A 21,759-nucleotide genomic window follows, 5' to 3' on the forward strand; every position below is an offset into this window, starting at 1 on the left:
GAAAGGAGAAGCTAAGGCCTTGTCTGCACACAGCCTGGTGCTGGTTTAATGCTGCTCTGCAGGCAAGATTGTACCAGCTTAGATTGTGACTCTTCAATTGAGTGCAGGGTACATGGATATGCTGTTGTTGCTCTAGCTTAACTATTAAAAACCCCTTTACCTTAAACTGAGGAGCTCTTCTTAAGTCATTAATATATTTGTCTGCAAGGGCTGATTGTGGTTAACCTTGATGCCTTTGTTTTGGCATGAGTGCTTCCCTGTAGGAGTAACTAGTCTGTGCCAAGGCCCACACTGTCACAACTAAACTGCTCCTGGCATCTGAATTAACTCCTTCACAGCTACAGTGTCTTTGCTTAATGCTGTACTCTGCAACATGCCAAGAGGCAGTAAGTATTGAGTAGTGCCAGGGGAATAAAAAATACATAACTGGCCATTTTCTGGGACACATGGCTGCTGGATGTGTAGGTGTAGCTGTAACCATAACCCTTCAGCTAGAGGAGTTTTTAGAAAGGCTGCTGACAGACCAAATAACGATCAGAATACCTAAGCTGAGTCTGCCAGAACTTCTGAGAAACTCGTGTTGGAGATCTTCTGGCTTTGGAAAGGTCTAGTACAGGAGTGGCTGGCGTAAGGCAGCTCCCGTGCTGAAGTGGCATCCCGAGGCTGGCACAGGGGCTGGACCCTGGCTGTGGAGGGGCAGACCAGCAGTGGCTGCTGAAGCCAGCGTCCCCTGGGACCCAGCCACTTAAAAGGAGCAGTGGGATCCCTGGGGAGCAATTACCATCTGCTGCCTGTGAACTGCTGGAGCTCCCCTCCTCTGCTCTACAAGGTATGTGACATCTGTCCCCGGCTGTCGGCCGCATGAAGAGTTTTGGGGGTCTCTTAAGTTAGGAAGGCTGGTGCCTGCTGCTGGTACGTGGCCTCTTGTGCCTTTGGAGCACGTAGCACCCGCAGGGCACCGGGCTGGCAGCCAGCACTCCTGCCAGCCTCAGGATAAGGAACCATTGCTGAGGGGAAGGGCTGGGGGGCAGAAACAGCCACCACTTATGGATGCACTTTGAATGTCAGGGTGGCTTATCTCTTGTCATCAACACTGAAAGTGATGAAAGCTTGATTAAAAACACCTCACCACCCTCCACTGCTGTTTTGCTTTCTTTTACTAATATGACAGTTCTTTGAACTTGATCACTTGACTGCATAGGCAGGGAAAAAAATTTTTCTCTGCTAGTCCCCAAATAAAAGGGGGTTTTGCGGTGATCCTTTGCACTTTGGAATCAAGTTTTGCTGCTGATCTCAGTGCTGATGATTTGCTGGGTCTGGTCTGTACTGAACTTGGAACCTGAAGATGGCCTGTCCCTGCAAGGAGTGATGATACCAATCCATGAACACTCTGGAAAATAAGGAGCCCTTTATATTTTTTTTGATTTCAGCAGGTAGTGCCTCTCTTTCTCTGGAGTGGTGTAGTTGTGAACATGCAGTGGCTAACAAGGACCAGATAAATCACTGTGATTTCATGTGGATGAAAACAAACAAAGCTTTGCATGAGCATAGCTACAGCACCAGCACAGAAATGGTCCTAAAGTAATTAACTGTAAAGGCAGGTTGACTTTCTTTGTGTGTCTCTCTGTAGAGACTTAGCATTCGGGCAGCTTAATTAGGAGCTTCTCATTGTGGTGCGGATCAGAGTGGATGGAGGCTTTAGAGGAAAAGCAGCAGGGCAGGGGGCACACCTCAGAAACACTAGTGTTGGAAAATAAAGTTTGATTTGGTCTTGAAGTGGAAGCAAACACTTTGTTCCATAAGGAATTAACAGTGAAAACTAACACGGAAACCTCCTTAAGAAGCGTTCAACACTTGCGGAGTATTTAGAACTAACGCTGAGCTATCTTTGAGGGCAATGACAACCAGTCCAGCAAAAGCAGGTTTCGGGAGAGCAGCAGCTGAGCAGCCACAGAAGCGAAGCGGCCGCAAAGCACAGCTCACCTTCCCAGCCCTGGGCACTGAGTGCTCGGTGCCACCAGAGGGTGCTTCAGTGGCACCCGCCAGGATTGGCTCCGCGACGAGTTGCTGAGGCTCGGAAGTGTCAGGCACACACCCCAGCAGTGTGACCGTGCAAAGGCTGCTCGTGAGGAACCTCGCGGCTGGTAAGTAACTTCCCCTTGTAGGGTGTCTGGCAGCTGAAGCAGCGGCTCGCCCGCGTTCTGTCAGTGCGCTAGGTCGGATAATGCACCGAAAGGTTTCGCTGCGGAAGAATCCGTGGATTACAGCTTGGTGTTGGCCACTGCATTGGGGTGGGGAGCGAGTGCAAATTCTGCCCTGTTAGGTTATTGTTATTATCACGAGTCCTGCAGAAAGCTGGACAAGTCTGTTCTGGACTTGGCGAGGCCGAAGGGAAGCTGTTGGGACATCACTAGTGTAACTCTGAGACATGCCGCCCGTCGTCTCCTTCAACAGTGTTACAGAGGGGAAAATGCAGTTCTGAAATGCTCCGATGCTGGCACATGGGGGTGAGATCTCATCTTTCCTGAGCCAAGAGCCGGCCCCTCCCTGCCAGGACATCCACCAGCACAGGCTGCCTCCCCTTCCATAGCCATGGGCCCGGGGAGCATGCGGCTGGCGGGGACCCACACCCGAGCGAGGAGGAGCTGCAGGACTCTGGGGAATTTACAGAACTTGATTTGGTTACAGAAAAATGTGAACCAGCTTCCTTACTGTTGGTGCCACACACACTTGTATGCTCTGCATATGTTTGAGAGTTTGTTGCAGGTTGTTTGTCTTCCCCTAAAACTTTATTTTAGTGACGGGAGCGTGAAAAGTGTCTGTGGAACCCAGAGGTGCTTCAGCAGCCTGCACGCTGTGGGCTTGGGAAGGCCCAATGGTGGGCTGTCAACGTCCTGCTCCCTTGTGCCACTCCTCCTGCTGTGGGAAGGTCCACACAAGCTGAACAAGATGACATGGCCACCAGCTCGTGCTCCCCACACACTGCCATGGGGAACTTCATCCTGGGAGGGAGGGAAGTGGGCTTGGTGTAGATGGAGAACACAAGGACACATTGAGACAATATTAAGGCACCAGAGGCAATAGTTGTGGTGCATGAGCAGCCTTTGCCAAATTTCTGATTCGGTGGGGAAACTCCTCATAGTTAGTACTATAAAACAACCAGCTCATGTGGCTGCAAGATGGTTTTTCACTGCAGTGTTCTTAGTGTTCTGTAGTAGTAGTTGGGATGGTTTTTTGGTGCAAAAACCTTTCAGGGAAGAATATCTGAGCCTTACAGGCTCCTTACAAAACACTCTTGAAGTATAGCTGCCTGTGGTTTTTCTACAGCATTGTTTAAAACTTGGCGGCAATTAGAGCAAGAGATTGAAGATCTTTAAAGTATGATTTGAATAATTTTAAAACTACAAACAAAAGTAAGAAGCAATATCTCAAGTAATAATTTATTCAGATATTTAAAAGTTAGGAAAATTAGATAAATGTGTCCAGCAAAATAACCCATCACAAATGAGACAATTTAAATAGAAGCTAGGAGTGGTGAGGGTGTATTTTTGAACTGCAAATTTGTGGTGGGGGTGCATTTTTGGTTTTCTAATTCTACTCTTCCAAAGAAGGAGTTGGTGTAGAGAGAAAGGAGGAAGAACCAGCACAGGCTTGAATGCAACACAGAAATCTCTTTAAGAGCTCAGAGAAGTGAGGTTTGCTTTGGGTGATTTCTGTGCTGGTGGTGTAAAACACCACGTTGTGATAGGAGCGTAACTTGAACATCCTTCACACAAAAGTAAACAGTGCTACACTGTGGAAATCATTCTTAAATTTGGTCTCAAAAAGCACGTTACAGCCCTGAAACGTCAGCACTGAGAGGTACAACAGTGAAGGCTGTGTGACCTCCAGGCTTGCAGCAGGCCCCTGGTAGCAGCAGATAACTGGCAGTTCTGGCCGCCGCCGCCTGCAGGAGTTCTGGTCTTGGCTGCATATGGTGTAACACTGGGATTGGCCTCCTGGGGAACTTCCTCGGGGAGGCCTCTGCATCTGTTGGCATCTAGTGGGAGATATTACAGCTACGCCTGCAGGGAACATGCCATAGGAATGCTGTTTGTTAGGCCTTGCAAGGAATGCACTTCTTTCTGCCTGAGGATTCATTGGATTTCCCTCGGGAAATGAGCTGACTCGGGAGCTCCACCGGCACCTCTCAGTCGTTTCAGCCCGTGCCTCTCTTCAGGCAGCAAGATCCTGTTGCTGTCCTAAGAAGTGGCTCACGGGACAAAATGGGGAAAACGGGAATGTTCTGGTTTGTTTTCAGCCCTTTTCTGACGTGAAGCCAAGGGAAGTACCTCTGTGTGTTCAAACACAGGAGCCACTAAATGCCTTATGTTGGCACAAATCTGGTGAAACTCCCTGTTCCTCTGTTAGGCTGGATAAGTTAATGGTCAGTCCTTGTCTCCATCCCTGTATTTTAATTATGTTTAAGAGCATTTATTGTAGATACACTGGAGCTACTGATGAAAAGGACCCAAAACATCACAGTATAAAACATAGTGGCCAGTGTGTATAGTGGGCATTGACTGCGTCTTCTCATCAAGTTGTTGGTGGACTGCAAGGCCAAGTGATGTGAAACTTGTGGTCTCTGAGAATACCTGTTCCATTTTATGTCCTCTCAGTTTGCTGAGCAACTGTGGCATCTGTTCAGAAGTTCAGCCCCACCTCTGCTGGCATGCTGCTTTGCAAAAGAGTCCATGCTTCTCTTAACTCTTCCAAATGTACACTTGCTGTAGTTTCATACCGAGCAGAAGACAGCGTAGCTCTGAGCTGGGCTCGTCTGGCCACTAAGTCACTCGAAGAGCGAGCTGCCAGCAGAAGAGGCAGCTCCTTCCTCCCTCAGCTGCCTGCTCCTGTGCGTTGGATCCGAGACTCATGTGATGACACAGTGAGTTGGTTCAGCTGAACTACGCAGCACCACGTGAATCTTCTCACTGAAACCCAAAACTTGATAGGACAGAAATTCTGGTTTCTCACAGTCAAAATGTTTGGGTTTGTTTTTTTTTTTTAACTAGGTTCATCTACAGCTGTCAGAGGTTATTTGCATGTGTAGGGTTTAAGTAGTCTCAATTCTCTGTAAAAACATGCACACAATTTGACAGTCTCCTTCAAACAGTGATGTCCTTAATTTGAAAAAGTAGCTGGTAGATGTTCTGAAGCACCTATGTGTGTCTGAATTAGTACACACAAAATCTGTACCAACTGTTCCTCTAGTCAACAAGTACTGGCAGGTAGACAGTTGTAATTGGTATAAAGTGCATTGTGGTTTGAAACAGACCTTCACAAAGCTGGTGAAATAACTTGTACGTTTTCTGTTGGCTATAAAAGCCCAGGATATGTGCCTTACTCTGGAAACCTTTCTAAATAGTCATGATGTAAACTTGCAGAATAAAGGATGCTTCTGCATCTGTCTTGGATGCTGCTTCTGCTGCCCTTCAGCTCCGGGGGCTTCACTCTGCCTTTGCACTGGGTTATTTGACAGGTACCTGCCCTTTGCTGTGGTGTAGCTGTTTGTAACGTAGGAAGGTTTCCAGCGTGGATATAGTTCTTGTATACACAACATCTGATTGGCACAAAACATCTTGGCTGTGCTGTTTTTAGTTTTATCAATGTAGCTCTTGTTAATTTGAACCAATCATTTAAAAAGATAGCGTGTAGTGGATTAAATACAAATTCTAAATTTCACTTTTTGTGCCTCTGCTGTAAACCAAAAGAACTAAATGAGTGAATTTTCCTGTCATGATTTTGAAACCTGAGCTGTGCCTTCTGTCCTGCCTGCCCAAAAAGTTACAGTTCTGTGCAGAAGAGACAATAAACCAGGAAAAAGGGAATGGAAGGAGAGTAATTCGTGCAGCGTTATCAGGGTGCACACTTTGGATATTTGCCTTCTCTTTACTCGGAACTCTTAAATTAGGTTGACTTTTCACCTCTCTTAAGCTCTGGGTGCTGAATTTGATCAAATAAAAGCCATCAGCAATAGTTCCTGAACGCCTTCCTCCCTGCTGGGCTTCCCAAAGCCCTCCTGACAACTCGAGTGGTAGTGGGGTAGGGAGGCTGGGTTCATGAGGAGCAACATTGTGGGTCACACAGAAGGTCTCCCTTGCTCAGTCTGACAGGAGCCAAGACCAATCTTTAGGAAAAATTATGGGAATAGTGTGAGAGTAATAATCTGTTTTATAGCAAAATCTTCACATTCTTTGAAATGGGTTAATGTATTATGACAGATGGTTTGATTTTACACTTCAAATAGTTAAATCTCAGAAAAATTCCTCAAGTTGTCTACTTATAAAATAGTTTGAGGGGAAAAAAAATCAGGATAAATGGTTCCTGGATCTTCTGACTGCCTCTCCTTGCGTTCCAGCAGACGTTCACAGCACACCCTTTTACTTAGCCCTCTGAAAGTTCAAGTCCAGTGTAGGTCCTTGGTTTATTTTAACCACCAGTTTCTTGTTTATGGTGGAACTGCCGATGGGAAGAGCTCATTTAAAGAAACTGGGGTTAGAAGCATCTGCTGACATCCTGAACTCCAAGAGTGGAGAAGGGTTTTGAGGACCTTTCCCCCCAGAGTGAGGGGTATCGTGACATCTCTTAAGCTTTCCAAATCTCTCCTGGTTTGAGGGCTGTCTGCATGGGAAGCTTGTGCTGATCTGTGGCATTTCATGAGGCAGACTTCCCAGGAGAGCTTGATCTCCAAGTCCACCTCAGAACAGATACACTGGACAATTTGGCCCCTTCCTAGTAATTTCTGCTCTCCTTATAGCAGACCTGGAACATGAAGAGGGACCATTTGCTACTTGATGAACTTACCAAAAGTTAAATTCCTGGCCTTTTCCCAGGAAGTGTCCTGTATTTTGCAGCTAAGGCTGCTGAGCCGATTAATCTACAAACCTTTACCAGCTAAAAACATCAGGTTAAAATTTGGCTGGTTAACTGCTCAGTGGTTATCTACAGATTTGTGAGAAAAAAGGCTTTTTGGAAAGAAACTTGGCTTAGGAGTTGGTTTTTGGTCATTTCCCAAAGAATCCTTCCCTGCTGGAGCTGTTGGGATAAATGTGCTCATGTCAACCCGCGGTAGCCTCAGTGTCTCGTAAATGGTTTCTTTGCTGGTTGCTGTGGGTGTGTCCTTTTGGTTTTGGCTTTTTTTGCTCTGTTGGGTGGCGAAAGGTGTGCCAGAAGGTGGACTGGGGAGAAATGCTCAGTTTTAAAGTCCTGTGCAACTTCAGCATGTGTGAAAACTGGAGCCTTTGCTTACACTCTGTTAATTTTCTTGTGTATGATGCACATCAATTATTCTGTTAAGATTAGAAAAATATATTTAAATGGAAAGTGAATACTGTGAAGGGCCCAGTTTGAGAATGGTGATAATGAGATGGCTGCAGTCTGATTAGTAATATGAATGTTTAATTATCTGTAAATCTAGAATTTAGCTGGGAACTGAACAGGAAGATCTAATAATAGTTTATGGCAACATCATCAGTATGATGTTCATGCTAGCAACCAAGTGGATTATGTATTTAAATTTTTTAAGCAACTTCTGTTCTATATAATTTCTCTGTCTTTGCTTGCTCTTTAAAATAAACAATCTGGGTGAAAGGGTTTATTAAACTTAAATAATACGAAAGGTAATATTAATGAAGTTTCAAACTCATAGACTCTACCATCACGTCAGGCTCTGTAATAAACTTTCTGTAAGATGCTACGAGAATTTTTTTGGTGTAAATGTAAAATGTGGGTTGTATTACCTTTTTTTTTTTTTTTTCTTAATTTGAGAAAATGTTGAGTGTTTTTGAAATGGAACCATGAAATCCTACTCGGGAATCTCTCGGGAATCTTTGAAGGTGGTGCCTTTTTTTTTCCCCCCCCATTTTTCGAGTAGATTTTTAAATACAATTTTCAACATTTAGAGCCAAAGTGGCTTTAAACTCGGTATTTGGCCACTGAGACAAAGTACTCTGAAAGACCAAAGACAGATTTTTCAAAAGACTTTGTCAACTTCTTCATGTTCTTTAAAATTACTTTTAAAAGGCTAGTGGAAGTAAATGGCTTCAATTTCCTGCTTGATAATTATTCTCTGAAAATGCCATTTTCTTTAGAGATTGGTACCTGGTCTTCATGAATAACAAGTTACAAAGTTAGGCCATTAATATTGTATCATCTTCTTTATTTTAACAGCTCAAAGGGAAGAGAAAAGGAACGAAGACAGAGCAGAGTCTGCATCAGCATCAAAGAAAGCTGCTACATCTGTAATGGAGAAACAGACGTCTTCTCTCACTAAAAATCTTCCTTCAAAGAAGTCCCCATCCTTCTCTAACACATCCCTAACTAAGCAACCACTTAAAACTTCTGCTGCAAGTTTCAAAGGTGTCATTCCCAAGAAGCCTTGGCCTTCACAGGGCAGCGTTCCTTCCAAACCTGCATCTCTTTCTCATGGCTCATCAGTTTCCAAAAAAACAGCTCCATCTTCCAGTTTGGGTGGAGGACTCAAAAAGCCTTCACTGTCTTCTGGTTCTACTGCATCTGGAAGTAGTCAAGCAAAAGCAGCCAGCCCTGTCCAGTCACAGCCCAACTCACAGATTCGACAAAATATCCGACGGTCCCTAAAAGAAATTTTATGGAAGAGGTGGGAATTCAAAGCACTTATTTTCTATAGGAAGCCACGACTAGAAGTCAGTGTTTAGCCTGCAGAGTTCTGTTTGTCTTGATAAGGGAATTGAGAGATTGAATTTATACTAAAAATTACTACAAGCATAATTGGCATTGCAGGTTTATATATATTTTTTAAATTAAAAATCCTGATATAAATGTGCATGTGAAAAAGCCTTTATAATAAAAAAAGAAACCTCACTATTCTATTTCTATTGAGGCAATTACAGTTGAAAAATGACATTGCAGTGCAGGAGCTTTTATACTGCAGGTGCTGTGAAGTTTTAAAACCTGGTGATGGTAGTGTTTGGAGATGTGGGGAAAGACAGTACAGGAAATATGGGGAGAGGTTAAAGGCTTACTGAAGTGGAGATTCCCTCTCCTGCCAACATAAACAAGGACAGACCCTCATTTAAAGGAGTCTTTAGCCCTTGATGGGTGAGGGGGAGCCTAGGTTAGCGCTGAAATTTAACTGTGAATTCATGAAGATTCATGCTTAACATAAATGCACGTACCCTTTTTGTTTTTAACAGAGTCAATGATAGCGATGATCTGGTCATGACAGAGAGTGAAGTAGGGAAAATAGCACTCAATATTGAAAAAGAGATGTTTAATTTGTTCCAAGTTACGGACAACAGATACAAGAGTAAATACCGTAGCATCATGTTCAATCTCAAGGACCCCAAAAACCAGGTTTGGCATTTCCTTCAACAGTAAACTTATACTTTTGAATTTTATTGTTACGTCAAATTATACTCTCAACATTAAGACTTTTCAAGACAAAGACTGTGAATTATGCTACAAAAGATTATTATAAAGCCATTCATATCTGTAAAAAAAAAAACTCATCCAATTAGGAGTTCCAAGTCTACTTTAGTTGCTCATGTTTATTTATTAAGCTTGGGTATTTGGTGTGAAATATTTATTTACAGAATGGCTTTCTGAAAATAAATACAGACTTTATTATTCTCTTGTGACATTGTGTAGTATGTGTTGGACACTGCCCATGGACGTGATCATATTTAAGCTTTAAAAGAAAAATGTGGGTGCTGGTGCAGAAGAGAAAAATCACTAGAGAACACTTGAAACTTCTTTTTTTTAAAATTTCTACAGTAGATATGAAACAGGGGAGTGGCTGTTCAGCCTCTGACATTCCTCTTCAGTTATATTGATAGTTAATAGTTATTGATGATAATAAGGAAAAATCCTACTTTGTGTTTACTTCATCGTTATTTTCTGCTTGCTGCACCTTTCCAAATTTGCTTCTAAGTACCTGGTGTTTTTAAGAGAGAATTAAGAAACTGGAGCAGGTTTTGCCTGTTAAGCACTGCAAATCTTGTTAGTTACCTGAGCAGATTCTCTTCAGCATGGCAACCAAGTCTGTTCTGTTTTCAGGGACTTTTTCACCGTGTCCTTCGTGAGGAAATCTCACTGGCAAAGCTAGTAAGAATGAAACCAGAAGAACTTTTATCTAAAGAACTGTCTGTATGGAAGGAGAAACCAGCTAAAGCAGTAAGTGGCATCATCTTCCCCTATGTACCTAGCTATGAATTACGAGCAAGTTTGCCAACCCTTACCCATCTGTATTAGGTAATGCATCATTTTCTTCCTAACTAAATACTAATAATGTTCAACTTCAACGTACTTTCTTTACCACCAGCCAAATGATAACAAAATCAAATACATAATAAAAACTATATGTAAGATTATATATGAAAATATGAAATAAATACGTGGACTTTTTACCAAAATGGTTTTATTCCTTTCAGATGATAGAGTCCAGAAGCAAATCTCACGAAATCAAGAAAACTGCTGTAAAACGGGAACATGTGCCAGCTGTAAACATGGAAGATTCCCCACCAGTGTCTGATTCTGATGTAAGTATTGCCCATAAAATGATGTGTGTTTTTCAACCTTTGCTGTCAATTTACAGAGACATCTTTTATTTCTGAACATTATCTCTCTACTTCAGAACATCCTAGAACGACGTGAGGACAGATAATATTTGAGAATATATATTTTTTATATACTTTAACCAAGGCTTTTAATATTTTTTCTTTTAAAAGAATGAACGTTCAGTAACAGTTTCCAAACTATTTTTTTATGGTTGAAATTAATGCTCAACTGGAATATCTTTTGTGTTTATTCACTTTTAGGAGCAGCAGGAGTCAGCCCGAACAGCACCGAATTTAAACAGTTCTCCTTCTGTAGATGTTTTTAGCAGTATGTTGAAGGATACAACGAGTCAACATCGAGCCCATCTTTTTGACCTGAACTGCAAAATCTGTACAGGTATCTGCAGTGCTGACTTTGTGCAAAGTAAAAGAATTGTTTCGTTAAGAGTGTTGTTTATTTGTTTTTCTCCAAACTTTTTCATTGTTATGTAGTAATCAAAAGCTCTTGAAATTTTAGGTCAGATTTCAGCATCCGATGATGAACCACCAACTAAGAAGACAAAGTCAGTGGCTCCTGCTAAGAAGGTGGAGTCAAAATCAAAAGCAGAAGTTCAGCCAAAGTATGAAAGTTCTGCAGCAACCCCAACAGCAGAGCCTGCCAAAGAGGCCGACTCTGAAAACGCCATGGAAACTGAAGCTGGACCTGTAGCAGAAACAGCCTCTCCGTCAGTTGTAGAAAGAACTTATGCTCCTATGAGCCAAGGCTATAACAATACAGATTCTTCTGTACCTGAAGAAGCTTCTGCTTTTCCTGCTGCTTGTGCTGCGGCAGTTGTCACGACCGTGACAGTTTCTGGCAGAGACCCTAGGACAGCAATGAGCAGTTCCTCTGGCACTGCGACGTCAGCCATGCGTCTTGGTCCTGAAGGTGACAGAAACTCAGCAGTGGAAACAAAACAGGAGACTTCAAGACCGGTTATGACAGTCCCCAAATCAATACTGACAAAGCCATCGGCCTCTCCAGATCCCAGATACCTGGTCCATCACTCACCCAATGTCAAGTGAGTATACTTAGCAATAAGCCAAGCTGCCAAACCTCTTCTGTGGTGATCTCCAAGTCCCCTGGGTCCATGTCCCATTCCCCTATCCCAACTCATGTTCAACTTGAAAGTTCAGGTAGCCTGATTCAGGCTTTTAATTTACCTGCTGTAGTTGGTAAAATTTTCAGAGCATCAGTGTATGTGGACAGCACAGAACCTACGAAGTGTTTCAGAAGTAAAACTTGAAGGTATTATGCAGACTTAGAAGTCTGCATGGGCATTAATATGTAGAAAGTGAGTGTATGTGAGAGATGGTTTAAAGGCATTTCCAGATACTCATCCTATATTAAAATAATCTTAGGTCTGAATTTATGAATATGAATGAAAATTAATCAATTGATCAGTTAGAAGTGGATTTCTTTCCTATTTTGGCTACATACAATAGTAAAAACAAACATTGCAAAGTAGATCCTTATACAACTGCAGTTAAAAGGGTTTTTTTAAATAGCAAATTCTTGAGAAACTTGGATGCATATTGTTGACTAAATTAGTTGGAAATACATAACTCAGATTAGTTTGTTATAGAGTCAGGATCAACTGAATTTTGCAAACGTCGTGTCTTTGGGCATCTTTTTGCCTCTATGCAGTTACAAGTTTATTCTGTTACTCCTCCTTTTTTTTGCTAATACAAAATTCATGAAAAACATGAACAAAGCCTGTCATGAAAATTCTGTTATTGGTTTAAAACAAAGTATTTGATCAATAGGAGGAAGGAAGAAAAGTGAAAAAGAAGAGATCACTCTCATTTGTACCCTGTAACCTTTGCTTTGGATTTGTTTTGCAGTGTTGCAGAGCCACGCTCGCCTCAGGACAGCGACACCTCCCTCTTCCTCTCTCGTCTCAACACCATTTGGAAAGGATTTATTAACATGCAGAGCGTGGCCAAATTTGTCACTAAAGCTTATCCTGTCTCCGGGTGCTTTGATTATCTTAGTGAGGTTAGCACAGACATGTTTGTGTGTTGCAATAAATCTGTACTGCAGTTCCTGTTGCTAGAAAGTCTGGGGTCACTGTATATGGACTGTTAGATTAGAACTCTAGCAGTAGTAAATGGGATCCCTCTAATAGGAAAAGTAGCTCAAAAATGTTTAAAAAGCCTTTCAAAAATTCCTCACGATTTTGTGAAGAATTCTCGTGTCTTTAAATATGTTCATACATACACTAATATCCAACATGGGATAAGAGCTTTATTCCAGCTTCATTTGTTTGAAGTTTTAGAGCTCCTGTTTCAAAGTAGATGTTCACTGATGTGATCTTGTCAAAATTCTGGTCATTTATGAAAAAAACAACATCCTTTTTACTGATTTTTCAAACAAAACCAGTTGGATGATACTGCTCTGGGAGGGTGTACATTCAAACAAAGAGACATGACAAAGATTTGCACTAAAACCAATAAGCTTTCTCTTTTTCTCTCTGTTTTTCTCTGAAGTGCATTTTATGTGACTCTTGGGAAGTTTCAAACACAAATAAGTGTTTTAGGACTTTTATTAGTAGGGCTGGTGGTTCATTTTGGTATTGCTATTGCTAAAATGAGTTTCATTTCCTCATGACAGGAAGCTCACTAGAATTCATTCCATTTGCACTCATGAGTGGAGCATTTCCTGAGGAACTGAAAGTGTGGAGAAAAATCTGTATTTCAGCTTCCCTATAAAAAACCAAAGCCAGTAATGGGCACATGGAAAGCAAAATGTGATGGTTTGCTGCTCTCCTTGTTTGGGAGTGCCCTGTTCTGTTCCATCCATCCTCTTAGCCGATTGGTAACACCTTGAAATCTAGAAATAGCCAATCTCAAGTTAGAAAAGAATGACTAAATGCTAAAATAGAATAGTGGATTATTCACTAGGCTGCTGGAATGGGGCAACCTGCACTGCTTTTAAACATTAGTCTCTTCTGGTTTTTCTTATACTGCCATGTAATGCTTCTTGTCTAGGATTTACCAGATACAATTCACATTGGTGGGAGGATCTTACCGAAGACAGTCTGGGATTATGTTGGCAAACTCAAATCTTCACTTTCTAAGGTATTGACTTCAAATCCTTTGCAAATCCTAGAAGAAAAATACAGCAATATAAATTAAGAACTTTTTATAATCTAAATTAGTAAGCGGCAAATCCTGATGTAGGTAACACCTGGAAAGCTACCAACACCACTTATTTCTGTTGAAGAAACATGTTTATTGAGCTGCAGATCTCTCCCCTGCAAAGTAGTTAGATCTTCATACTATAATTTTTAATAATTGAACATACATAATCTATTCAGTATTGAAGATTGAAACTAAAATTTTAAAGAAAAGGAACTTACCATTTAATGTATGTAATAGATTTGGCTATTAAAACCACTTCAGAAATGGAAAAATTATGCCAAATATACAGATATAAAATTGGAACTAAATTTTCCATCTCTTTCATACTAACTTGAGCCTCAAGATGCTTTGTTTGATGTAAGATACACAAGTCATTTGTATTTCTGAAAATGACAAACCTGTTTTATTACAAATTGAACAACAGTAGTTTCTTAAAACTAGAGTGTTGCCTTAAAAACCTATTTGGAGTGAGAAATGTCCGTTGTATTTTTACACCTGGAATTTTTCCTTCACCATTTTATTTGCTGGTATGTTGCAGGTTGAATTTTTCCACTTTGCTTTTGTATTACAGGAACTGTGTTTGATTCGTTTCCATCCTGCTACAGAAGAAGAAGAAGTCGCCTATATCTCTCTCTACTCTTATTTTAGCAGTCGTGGTCGTTTTGGTGTTGTAGCTAATACCAACAGACATATCAAGGATCTCTACCTGATTCCCCTGAGTACTAAGGACCCAATTCCTTCCAAACTCTTGCCCTTTGAGGGACCAGGTAAGCACAAAACAGGGGAGGTTAAATGCTAGGTAAAATCACAAAACAAAAAAATCTGAGACAAGTAATTGTTGAATGTTTAGTGTAAGAATTATTAAATTTTTTAATATAAAATTGATTTTACAGTATGCAAATAGGGAAAATTGGAAATCCAGCTCTGTTCAGGATAAAATTGTCTGAAATTTATGTAGGCTTCCAACAAGATGCTTAAGTGCTATTAGGAGGATGAGTTTACTGGTAAAATACAGTATGTGAAACAGCCTCTATATTGGGATAACAAAACCCCTAAATGCAAAAAAAAACAACAAAAAACCCCCCACCCTAACTACAGCAACCCATAAATCTACAAAACTATGCCCCTATGAGCCATTCACCGTCACTTAAATCAAGCAGGAAACAGCCCACGGAGGACTGAGGAAATCTATGAAGACACAGGTAATATTTACAGTGGTGTCACCCCATGGTCACTGTCTCATGCCCAGTATTGATCTGCACGTGCAATGTGGTACACAAGCTGTTGGAAGGCTTTTGTCCTTACTGGTGCAAACTCTGTCCAGATCACGGACTTCTGAACATGGCTTTGTTATGGAGGAAGGGGACCCACATTCCTTATGGCTAAGAGGTGACAGACAGTAGTTGGTATAGGCAGGTTCTTGTATTTTTAGATAAAATTATCAGTAGTAATGTTTGGCTTTGAGTTTGCTCCGTGTGTGTGCATGGAACATGGTGACAGAAGAATGGAGAAGGAATTCAGCTCTGAAACACCTTCTGTGGCAACATTTGAAGTCGTCTTCATCGGAGGATGGAGGAGGTACACATGTTCAGCTCCCAGATAACTGAGGTTTTATGTGAAAGTAGCAGATTGAGAAGCTGAAGAACTGCAGGTTACAGTGAAGGCAAGACTTCATTGGCATAACAATGGTCTGCAAAATATTTAACGGTAGGTGTGAAAAGGGCAAACCTGCAAGGAGCTGACCTTTGAGAAGCTGACTGTGCTCTGCTCCCCACATGCAAGTGTAGGACTCAATTCAATAAAGCATTCTCAGAGAGACAGTGTCTGGGCCAGGTTTTCACGCGTTAGCAGCACACGACTCCAACAACAAATTGTACATCATAGTAAAGTGCTCTTCTTCCTGTGTGAGATTGCAAAGGGCACTTGCTCTGCATCCTCAGACAAGATTTTTTTCATCACACTCAAAAGTCTGGCTTACCAGTCCTTGGGTTTAGGTCGTTAATTTCAGGCTATAGCTAAAAAGGCAGTAATATTTGTTGCTGTCTAAATTATAGCAATATAATTATTGAATCTCAGCACTTTATAGACTTTAATTTACTGAATTCTTGAAAAGCAGGAAAATTTAGTCCTGTTTCATAGCCAAGAAACAAAAACACTAAGTGCAGAACACGTGGCAGGGATGTAGGCAAAAGGGTCTTAACTGGTGGACTGGTTTTTCCAGCCAGGACAGAACAAACACCCTCCTTTCCAGGCACACAAGAACAGGCCTGGCCATTGAATCAGCTGTAAATGTCTGCAGTCTTTTGCTGGGCTAGTACATTACTTGAGCCCTTACCTAAATGTTGGCTACTTGCATTCCTGTGGAAATACCAGCTTTCCTTTTCACATTCATTTCCTTTCAAATGAAGCTCTTATCTTGGACTGGAGGCTGGCAAATGTAGACAAACTCTACTGAGTAATAGTACAGAAATTCATAATGTCAGCCTGGTTGTGCTGAGTTTAAAGAGCAAAGGTTTTTCCAAGCTGGAGGGAGCTGGTCAGAAGAAAGAGAGGTCTCATGGCAAGTGTTGCTCGTAGAGGCAAATTTTATAAGTCAGGTTTTCAAACTGAAATACTTTTTTGTGGGCAAAGTGAATTAAAGGATAGTAATAGAAGCAAAATTCCAAAGGCAGAAAGGCCACATGATGTATAAAAGATTCATAAAAGACCTGCTTAGACATCAGCCATCAGAATGTCTTGGAAGCCTCTGTAGCAGCCTATTTCTCATAGTGGTGCTAAGCTGTGTTCATATTTTAAAACCAGAATCCAGTATAGGAGGTAAAAAAAAGAAAACTCAGGTAAGCTGTCTTTCTGTTTTTGTGTATGTATTAAAACCAGAGCACAAAAGACCTGTAATCCACACTTCTTAATGACTTCTGATGGAATTTACTGTGTTTTCCTTCCTTCACCATCAATAAAAAGATTTTACAGAATGTGGTCATTGTCTCCTTAAATTTAATTGTGTACCTTCAGATAGCACGTGGTGAGGACTCTAAAGGCATTATGCTTTAGCTAGCTGAGGGTTGGAGGGGGGAGGAGGGAGAGGATGGAACCACCCTGCCACTCCAGGAGTCCCAGTTAGGTGTTCGGCTGTATCGACCGGCTCCATCAGGTACACACGGATTAAGGGTTAAGAATTTCCCCCCTTTTCTGATGGACTGGATTTGGGACACAGCTGAGGACTTCTCACCTGCACTAGCACCTAGAAGATCTACAAAAAGCTTTGACATGGGTGGTTTAAACCCAGAGGAAAATAGGTTATCCATATCTGTGCATCGTTAATCTCAGACACTGCTTCCCGGTGGGCTCCTCTGCATTCTCTTTTAGCACTGGTTTGCTGGTTGTGAATTTCCTTGTCTGTCACATACACACTGAATGCTCATGAGCACTTTGATCTGTAGGTCACAAAGCACTTTGTAGAAAATAGTGCAGTCAGACTTAACTGCCAATAGAAAGTGATTTATTGAGGGATTTAGTGTCAACGTGGGGATGTAACAAGTATCTTAGAAAGTTAAAATAAATTAATTTTAATAAAACAGCCATATATCAGCAAAGAATTCCCCAGTTGTTGATATATCTCTTTTGGTAGTTTAAAATAGGAAGTGTGGTTTTTCTTAAAGTATGAAGGCATGAAATCTCCTCACCCTGTTTAAAACTCTGAAAAACTGCAACAAACAGAACCAAAATTTACCTGCACTCTGAATGGAGCTGGGTGTCTTCATCTCAGTACAAAAAGCAACAGAGAGGAAGAACATCCCACTGTGAACCTCATCTGCTGGGGCAGCCAATTCCAGCTGGCAGGTGAAGCCCCAAGTGCAGCAGTGTTCCAGTGCTGGAGGTGACCTGTGTCCCTGAATTAAAGGTGGTAGCTGTGAGTCGTCATGATTAATTGGGACAAATATTCAAACGGGGTTGATAATTTAAAGAGTATCCTGTATTAAAGAGTCTCTAGTTTAAAACTGGCTTAACAGGTAGCTCCTTACCAGGGAAAGATGGGGCCATTATATGCATAAATCTAGTAAAGCTGATGGAACAAAAGAATATATTTAAGAGTAAGAAAAACAAATCTTAATCCAATACTAATATTTAGTATATCTCCTGGATTAATGGCTTTATTTACAGGATGTAACTCCATAAAACCTGCATGTGGACTTCAAATACATAATAGGATAATAACTATTTTATAAATAATTTAGCACTCTGTGCTGCTGACTCTGCTGGCACAGCTTGCAGCACTTTGACAGTGCTTGTTTGTGGCAGTCACTGAGCAATAGTTGGAGACCACAGCCAGTGTTCTCATTATTACCTAAAATTAGGCACTTAATCTATTTATGGATATTGAAATGGTGGTCGAGCTGTATGTTTGCATTCAGAAGAAGCATTTAGTATTTGATCCCTTTGAACTGAGTGAATGTAGAAGCTGGGTTGGGTATAACTTCTAATAGTTGTGTAAAATTTCAGTATCAAAATGTGAAATATGAATGGATTTGTTCTGTGATGACTAAACTCTAAACAGATTAAATTATACCTACTGTTATTAATTTACTACTGCAATTAATTGTCTTGAAAGCGTATTAAAATGTCACCCTCTTTTCATTAGTGACTTGATCTCTGTTTTTACAGGGATTCAAAACAGATTTTTCAGTAGTTGATGTTTATTAGATAGCCTGTCTGATAGATTTTTGAAGCCTGTTTATTTCAATTACTCAGTGTTTGAGATTCATTGTGACTAATTGCATAAATCACAAGTCTCTACATGGTAGATAACCAAAACATTACCCAGAGGAGAACAGCAAATGCCCTCTGGAGTTTTTGGATGAACAGCAGTTTGAGAGATACTCTGCACCGGTCAGCACTGACCAGATGTAGGGTCATTATACTGATAAAGAAAAAACAGAAAGCAAATTCACACACAGTGAACCATTTCTAACTGAGTCTGTTCTGGCTGTAAATAGTGAATATCTTTTTTTTCCAGTGAGGTTGTCTTAATTTTCAACTATGCCTTGTTCTGAATAGCATTTCATTTAAGGTAGTGAATTATTGTGAACAAAACTGCTAGAATTGCTTTTAGGCTGTGGATGCAAATGAGTATTGGATAAGTCAAGTATTTACGTGATCCTCTTTGAATAACCTTGGATTTAATGGACATAATTGTTTAATTCCTGCCCTGCCTACTTCCATGGTACACCTCAGCATCACTACCCTTCTGAAGGAGTGAATTTTTCTGCATGTACTGCCTTAATTATTAACTTTCTTTCTGAATTATTTATTCATTTTCTCCATGTAGTTGTAATTTTTATATTTTTTTTTTTTCCTAAATATGAAAGAAGGTAAAAATTGGCAACATTTGGTAACACAGAAATCTTGTATCTGGAGGAAGAAAAGACCTTTTTGGCACTGAATTTTAGACATACAAATAGGAAATATGTACTACAATGTGAAAAAGTTATTATTTATAATAGCATATGCACTCTTAAAGACAGAACTATGTAAATCTTGACCACTGAGCTGTGAAATGATATAAATGCTGTTTTGGAGCCAGAATGCATTTTACAGAATAACTCTCTCCCAAAAACTTGCCCTCAAATTTAATTATTCTTGTTTCTCAATAGAGTTATAATGAGAGAGCCATTCTTGATAGAAAATCTCAAGGCAAATACTTCAGATTGACCTCAAATTTTCCTTATAATTTTGTCTGATTTTTTAAAAATTACTATTTCTAGGTTGTAGCCAGACTTTGCTGGTTTCTTAAGTGATTTAAACAGCTTCACTATACTATTGTCAGTTACAATCAGACGAACACAGAATTTTAGCAGAGTTTTTTTCCCCTCAGTTGTCAAGAGTTCTCATCAAACTTGGAAGTTAATTTATTTATCTGAAAAATTATTGTCTGTCTTATTATCTGTAATTAATTATTTGGAAAATAAGGTTTCTATGGAAAAAAGGTTTAAGTGTAAGAGGCAGAATTGTCAGTGATTTAGAGGAACATTTTGTAAAAAAAAAAGTTACTGCTTAATGAAATACACAGCAAGTATTGAAGAGAAATAGTAAGTTTCAGACAAACCAGCCATGTATTTAGGAAAACACCCAGTGTCATTTTCTCATTGGATGATAAATTTAAGAATCCCCTTAAAACTTTGAATTCAGTTGTTCCAGCAAAGTAATATATCTGTGAGTGTGATCTGCCAGTGGAATACTTCTGCAGCTGTGGGGCTGGGGTTTTTTTTGTTGGTATCAAAAAGTTTTCAGTGTTAATAATTAGATATTCAAAAATTGTACCTTAATGAGCAGTTGCTTTGGTTTAATAAGAAAGGGGAATACAGACACACACATATACCTATATGTATGTATAGGTATGTATGTATGTATATATAGAACTCTTACTTACAGGATCATGACTAGAAGGAGCAACATAGGGCAGAGTCCTTGCCTTACCATTTAACCACCATAAATATTACCTGTTACTTCACAGATTGTTCTCTGTTTCTGTTTTACTGTTTCCCAGCTGGAAATAATAACTAATGGCATATATGGCAAAGACAGCAGTCCTCAAATTGAGGACCTTCTAAAAGTCATTGAATCCAGAAGTTAAAAAGCCTTTCTTTATACAGATTTTCTGCATTTGCCACTGACTTTATGTAAAAGGGTTTATTCACTTTGGATATGTGTATCTTCCACAAGTGCCAGTGGGAGCTGTGCATGTAAAAGACAGAAATTCCATAACAGGAAACAGACCTACAGACTTCTGCATTTTTCCTGTTAGAAACTTTCCTATCATTTTTGGATATACTTCTCCAAGGACTCAGGTGTGAATCTTTCACAGAGGAGTAATTCTGCTCACAGTGGGTTTTGCTTATAGAAACGCTGACAGCACCCAAGTGAACCCTGCAGCAGAGGGTTTCCTGTCCCATTGCCCTCTTGTGTACCAGGTTCTTACCCAAACAACAGATTTATGGCCATAAAAGCACACACACCCCGAGTCCCCTTCTCCCACCTGCTAAACTCCTGGCTGCTCCAGCTCTCCTTTGCTGCTTTGCTTTGTTACCAGCTTCCCTGCTCCTGTCAGGTCTTAAAATAATGTCTAGCTGGAAAAAAAAACAGACACAGAGTGGGTTAAAAGCTTTCATAATGTTTTCAAACAGTCTGAGGTTATCATTTTAGCAATCACTGGGGTTTTGTTGAACTTGAAGATAGACAAAATATTTATAGACTGGTATAAATGTCAATGTAGGCTTTTAGCACAGATGATAACAAATATAGTTACAAAGTTTAGCCCAGGTTTTCTCGCTTTTTTCAGTATCTCTGTGTATACAATGTATTTGCAAAATATTTAGAAGTAAATATAATTTTTTCAGGGGGAGAGGGAGAGGTGGTTGAACAGCAACAAAAACGATGTAACAAACCCCTTTTGTTTGTTTTGAACATTTGCAGAGACACTGTTTAGTAATCATACCTGTTGCAATCTTTTATTAAAAATATCAAGGAAGGAATTAAAACATTTCCTTATTATATACCAATTTATATAAAAATTAAAGAAATACAGATTCATGTGGTTATGGCCTAATGAAAATTGCCAATAGGCCATCTAATGCAACTTGGAAAAACAGTTACCTTTATAGCTTTTGTAGCTACAGCTATACAAAATAGTAAGTTTCTGCTGAAAGCACAATTTAAAAAGAGCTTTTTTACATCTACAGTGTTTGTGTTCCCTTGCAGGTCTGGAATCTTCTCGGCCAAATTTGATTCTGGGCTTGGTTATCTGTCAGAAAGGGAAACGTCCTGCCAGCGGCCTTGAACCAGAGAAGATGGAGGAAAAGCGCAGCAGAATTCAAGCCCACGAGGAAGCGGAAACCTCGCTGTTCTCCAGAGGCTCACAGGCTGCTCTGCAAGAGAAGAAAACTCCCAAGTACACGCTTTATTCAGGAGACTCAACCCTAAGCACCACCCCGCCCGGCTCTCCCCC

General features: G+C 40.5%; 1 protein-coding gene across 1 annotated transcript in view; it reads left to right on the top strand.

The window, feature by feature from the left end:
• Nucleotides 1-21,752, top strand: part of DIDO1 (death inducer-obliterator 1) — a gene marked incomplete at both ends in the record, with an annotated part of 36,412 nt that extends 14,660 nt beyond the window's left edge. Inside the window, 10 exons of the mRNA XM_008946606.1 lie at nt 8,209-8,656; nt 9,213-9,372; nt 10,075-10,191; nt 10,449-10,556; nt 10,836-10,971; nt 11,092-11,635; nt 12,459-12,612; nt 13,605-13,694; nt 14,329-14,524; nt 21,513-21,752. Of these exons, the coding sequence (XP_008944854.1) occupies nt 8,209-8,656; nt 9,213-9,372; nt 10,075-10,191; nt 10,449-10,556; nt 10,836-10,971; nt 11,092-11,635; nt 12,459-12,612; nt 13,605-13,694; nt 14,329-14,524; nt 21,513-21,752 (2,193 nt within the window). The remainder of the gene's footprint in view (nt 1-8,208; nt 8,657-9,212; nt 9,373-10,074; nt 10,192-10,448; nt 10,557-10,835; nt 10,972-11,091; nt 11,636-12,458; nt 12,613-13,604; nt 13,695-14,328; nt 14,525-21,512) is intronic.
• Nucleotides 21,753-21,759: the final 7 nt, after the last annotated feature.

This window comes from Merops nubicus, unplaced genomic scaffold (genome assembly GCF_000691845.1).
Source record: "Merops nubicus isolate BGI_N331 unplaced genomic scaffold, ASM69184v1 Scaffold33258, whole genome shotgun sequence".
Lineage (NCBI taxonomy): Eukaryota > Metazoa > Chordata > Aves > Coraciiformes > Meropidae > Merops > Merops nubicus.